Source organism: Sinocyclocheilus rhinocerous, unplaced genomic scaffold (assembly GCF_001515625.1).
Source record: "Sinocyclocheilus rhinocerous isolate Xijiao unplaced genomic scaffold, SAMN03320098_v1.1 scaffold285, whole genome shotgun sequence".
Lineage (NCBI taxonomy): Eukaryota > Metazoa > Chordata > Actinopteri > Cypriniformes > Cyprinidae > Sinocyclocheilus > Sinocyclocheilus rhinocerous.
The window spans coordinates 1,830,214-1,835,814 of record NW_015630288.1 but is presented as its reverse complement, the minus strand read 5'-3'; the positions used below and the strand labels follow the sequence as shown (position 1 = coordinate 1,835,814).

Here is a 5,601-nt window from a genome sequence, read left to right as displayed (position 1 = left end):
ATGCTGATTATACAAACTACAAAGTATAAAGTAAACAAAATAAAATAAGAAATAATTTTTTGCTTTATTAGTTTTTTGTATGTTTTATATAAAACTTTATCAAGCCTGCTGATAAGGAAAAAAACGAACACATTTCACATCACATTTTATCACAATACATATCACATGTACATTAAGTAAAAATATACACTCCTTAAAAATTCCAAATACAAAATATTTACATTTATTTCTTTTAAATATTAAATATTCTCATATTTTGCACAGCATTTCAGTGGTTCTCATTTGAAATTCTCCAAAAGCACGGACTTTAGTTCCGAATAATGGAATGGAATGTTATTAAAGCTTTTAAGTGTTATCAGAGTAGCCCACTGAAAGTGCATTGTCAGACTTCCATGACAACACAGCAACACACTTCATTGACAACCGCACTCCTCCACGATCATGTCCTCGTGATGGCGCATGACCACACCGTCGCCTTCATAGTACAGCATGGAGAGCGAGCTGAGGCGCGTCGGGACACATGACGGACAGGTAACGCGCTCCGGATGGTAAAGCTTCAACAAACTCTGGAAAAAGAAAGCAACGTTTTAGCACCCAGTACCACTAACTCTTCCTTATTTAAACGCTACTAAAGACTAATTCTAGACTTTGTTGGTCCACTAAAAAAGGAAAGAAAAAAAAGAGATTACATGTTGCATAGGCCTATATAGCAGACAAAAAAATGCATTCTATTTTATTATTAAAATAATACAGTAGCATAATAATGAACATCGTCCTGTAACACGCAAATGTCTTTTTTATAAATCAACATACAATTACGAATTATACAACAAATACTAAATAGCTAACAAAATATTTTCTAAGAACGTTTTGCTTAAGTTATGAAAACGTTATTTCTGAATTTTCTTTTAACACTACATATGTTTTTAATAGGCTTATGTTTAGAAAAACATTTTATATGAATGCTAAGGAACATTCCATTTATCATTTTTATCATTTGAATTATAGGTTTTGTTGAATGTTAGGCCTATCTGAATGTTACGAAACAAGTAGCCTAACGTTAAAAACTGTTAAACAAACTTTTTTTCTGTTTTGTTTTTTTTTGCTTTGTTTTTTGCGCAAAATATATATTTTATTTTCCTTTTGACATTGAATTAAGTAGGCCTACTGTTAAGTATCTCACCTGCATATAAGCATGGTTTGTTGGGTTGAAAGACTCATCCAACGGACTTGGACATTCTCCTTCGCAGCGGAAAGCATTATAACGCTTAGGGTGCACGATCCATTCATCCCATCCAATCTGATCAAAATCCACCCACATATCAACTCGACGACAAAGTGATCCTTGTTGTTGCTCTAGAGGCGATGCTATTCCCGTCGCGTTTCTATCATCCGTAGCGCGCATCCTTTCGACCCGGTTCCTTTTGTGGCGACGAGCTTGAGCTGCGTCTGGTGCCCGGTTCAGGACGACATATTTGGAGTGCGCCACTGTATTGATCAAGCTGGAGGCACGCTGCTGGCCACTGTGGGAAAGTTTGTTTTTGTAGAAAACTACAATCATAACTCGCTCTGCTGTGGGATGCTGGATTTTTCTTCGCCAGCTATTTGTAACAGGTTCAGGTAAGTCTTCCCCGCTTCCGGTGTCCTCTCCGGCATCAGGTGTCGGGATCTGTTCAGGTGCCTCGGTTCTCTGATTCAACCAGTGCTCGAGTAACTCCGTGACATTGAAAACTCTCCAGGACGATGTTGAAGTGCCGGGCACCGACTTGATGCTGCCTATAAAAAGTCGCTTATGGTGACAAAACACAGAGTCAGACTCACAATCCTGTGTAGGTAAGTGGAAGATGTCCACAATAACGCGTCTGGATGCAGAAAACGCTGACAGACGGACGCGGAGCTCTGAAAGTTGAATGCTGTCTCTCGCTGAGAGGGAAGACATGTCGAAAGTGACGGACCATCGCTCACCAATTTGATGACAGTCTGGAAAATAAACAGAAAATATTTGAATTACCTCTTTAGCTACACATTAGGTCAAATAATCTTACTTAGCATAGAAATTAATGGAGCATTCACACAAAAGATGATTTCTTGCGTTCAAAGGTTGACGAAGCACAATGAAATGCTCCAAACTATAGCTAGGGCTATTAGTTAAGAATGATCTGACACGACACAGTCATATCTAGAAGAACACTGTAATTTGAGACCTTGTTGAGCAGAGGCTGTAGTTTAGTGAGGGCAATGACGGTAGCTTCGATCAGCACCTGGCTGTTACAGTTATCAGGACCCTTCAGGCAGCTCTCCAAATTCAAAAAAAAAAAAAAAAAAACCTTCTTAAAACGTAACGAGTAGCCCCGGAACACTGAAAATATTTTCAGATGAATGAAGGAATCAGATGAACGTTACAGTTAGATTGAAACAAATTTTTAATAACAGACAAGTAGGCTAGAGATTAGGAATTCAAAAATAGAATAGGCTATTAACCTGTTAATTAGGTGACATTTTCTGAAAAGAAGAAAAAAATAATTATCTTCCTTTAAAAAATTTTCAAACTCGATCATTGCATCGATTTGCTTCTAGTAAAATAGTATTATTTTAACTTAGGCTAATAAGAACGCGTCACGTGTGGACGTCCCCTAAGTCATTGACAAAATGTTAAGTAAATAATATAGCCAAATAAATTATATTTTCATAATGAAAATGAAGCCTAAATGTAGAATATCTAACTTCTTTTGAATTCTTTTCTCAATTAGGCACTGTAGGCTAATACAGTTTTACTTTTACACTTCCCATTACTTTTAGTGATTATTTAAAAAATGCTTCATTTAAATTCGGTAGTGAAATGTAGTCAGTTTATTTTCACCCCGGGCTTCATGATTCAGTACCGCAACAACAGTTTCTGTCAGCGCGGCCAAATGTCAGCACACTGTCAGGAAGGACGAGCTGCTTGACAAGCGATGTGTATTGAACCTCGCGTTCAAACAGACGTCTGAAGGGCTAATACACACACCCGTGTACATAAAACAGCCAGCTCTTTAAAGTTGAATAAGCACTGTGACACTACTGAGTTGTAAAATCTAAGGGTCAGATAGCGCGAGAGCGACGGACCTGATAATGAGCCCACAAGTACCCCAGATGCTGTAGCTTTACTCCCTTTATAAATCATGTGTTTTTATTGAACAAACCTAAGATATTCACGTGCTAGTTACTAACACAAAATCTTACTTGCTTGCTTGTATTTCGACCTATAGGCTATTCTTGACTATTTACAAACTTACTTGGTACAGTTGGTAGGCGGATGCAATGGTACTTTGGTAGGCCTATGGTAGCCTACTTGTATGTAGGCTACTGATAGAATGTACAGTATACCTTGAATGCAATCTAAGTCGCTTTGGATGAGAGAGTCTGCTAAATGCATACAAAAATGTAATGAAAAACAAACTATGGTGCCGATGAATGATTAATCATTTCATGTGCCATTTGCATGCACTAAAAGGTAAAGACTGCTTCCAAGATAGCACATGTCCAAATGACATGGTTGTATTATTAAGTACATTTTGCATACAAAAATTATTTAGGCAGGTTAAAGAAAAATGCGTATTGTAGTGCGTTTTACCTTGTGCAATCAGGCTTAGGACGAAGTCGGACTGATGAAGAGTTGGGTTGTCGACACTGGCTGGAGTAGTTGCCATCGTACCGCTGAAGTCTCTGTATAACTGCATCATGTACAGCGGGTACCTTGGGTACGACTGGAGACTTAAGTCGGAATATGAACCTACGAAGACTTTACGATTTTCTCCCATGAGTGCGCCGCGATTATCGATCTTCACGCAGCCAGCGTGCATCAAGGAAACCACCAAGACAGCGTGCAATATTGGCTGGGTTTTCATTGCGAATCAATAAAGTTTTCAATAGTGAACCGATCGATCGCGTCCGATTCCTCCTCCTGGCTCGCCTGAGGTCCGAGTGATCAGGGTGGCAGAGCTGTGGCCAGTGCTTTTAAAGTGTTCAGCCGGCCCCTGATGACCCCTGTCATCCTGTAGTCTCCGCGGAATCCCTCTGATCCATGAGGCACATCAGAGGAGAGCAGAGCTGTCAAGTTCACTGCTTCTCGAAACTGTGCAGGCATTTATTTGCGCGAGGCGTGACACTCTCGTGCTCTAATGTGCCAGTGGCATCCTTTGATTTTGGGCCACCCAAAGTTAGACGATCTTGTTAATTTAAAATTGTATATGAATTCAGTACAGGCCAAATTAAATTACGAATTAGCCTATTATTTTGAGGCTATTATTACTATATGCAATATGTTTTTAACAGCGAATGTGACTACTTTGAAATCAAATTAGGTATTTATTTATATTTTAAGTGGCAATCAGGTATTCTGTAATATTAAAATAATGGTAACAGTTCATTTTAAGGACAAATTCTCATTTAAACTAGCATAGGCTACATATTACTAGCACAGTGGCTGTTTATTGGTACTTAAAGCACATAATAATGCCTTATTCGACCATATTTTAGATGATCCCAACTTAACTGCCTTACTAACTATTAATAAGCAGCAAATTAGTAGTTTATTGAGACAAAAGTTGTAGTTAATAGTTAGTTAATAGTGAGAATTGAACCTTGAAATAATGGAATATATATATATACTGTATATAGCCTATATATATTAGGCTATAATATATATAGCCACAATGTGTTTGATATGTCTTTATTTTTAGTGCCTTGTGATTTTTTTAACCAGAAATACAATTAAGTATGTTAAGTATATTGTAATGAAAGAAGATTTTACTATTGAATAAAAAGACAAAGAATGATATTGTTGTGTGATGGTTGTGTACGGTTTAAATTAACGCAATATCTGTAGACATTGAGGGGGGCACGTTCCCAATATTTGATATTCTTCGTGCTGCAAAGCATGGATCTATGTGTTTTTAGGACTACGAAAAGTATAAAAAGTTAAAAATATAAAAAGTAGAAAATAGTACGGGTGCAACCTCTATTTCACAAAACCCGGCATGAATTCCAGCGCGATGCAGTTGGTGAAAGAATGCGAGGTAAGATATAAGGTATACAGCAGCTAAACTGTTTTACGATAGAAGTGTTAAACGAAACAACTGAATGATAGAAATGTCCTTTTTTAAATTCCCTTAGAACCCTTTAAATCCTGTATTTATTTGTTGTTACTTACAAGGTTTTACTTACCTGGTGAGTTTATTATTAAAATTAACATTCAAAGTGATAAATATAAACAAAAGGCTTTACCTCTCAAGAACTGAAGCATAAGAATGTTTCCAGATGTTTTCCTATTAAAATAACACATTTTTGTGTATTTTCACAGTCACAACGTCTTTTTAATGTGGCACACGGGTGTAATATGGAATCATACCGATGACAGCGAACAACGGGGCTGTGAGAGGGTCCTATGATGCAGCTCTGACAGAATCAGCTTTAGTAGGAACATCTGGGACCAGGGGAGAGAGGAGCTCTGGAACTGAACATCTGGGACCAGGGGAGAGAGGAGCTCTGGAACTGAACATCTGGGACCAGGGGAGAGAGGAGCTCTGGAACTGAAGCAGCTTGGCCACCAGCGGGCATTAG

At 38.0% G+C, this 5,601-nt stretch overlaps 1 protein-coding gene across 1 annotated transcript in view; it reads right to left on the bottom strand.

The window, feature by feature from the left end:
• Nucleotides 1–413: 413 nt before the first annotated feature.
• Nucleotides 414–5,601, bottom strand: part of LOC107740019 (nodal homolog) — a 5,903-nt gene continuing 715 nt past the window's right edge. Inside the window, exons 2-3 of the mRNA XM_016552290.1 lie at nucleotides 1,184–1,980; nucleotides 414–566 (exon numbers count right to left, since the gene is read on the bottom strand). Coding sequence (XP_016407776.1) covers nucleotides 414–566; nucleotides 1,184–1,980 — 950 coding nt within the window. The remainder of the gene's footprint in view (nucleotides 567–1,183; nucleotides 1,981–5,601) is intronic.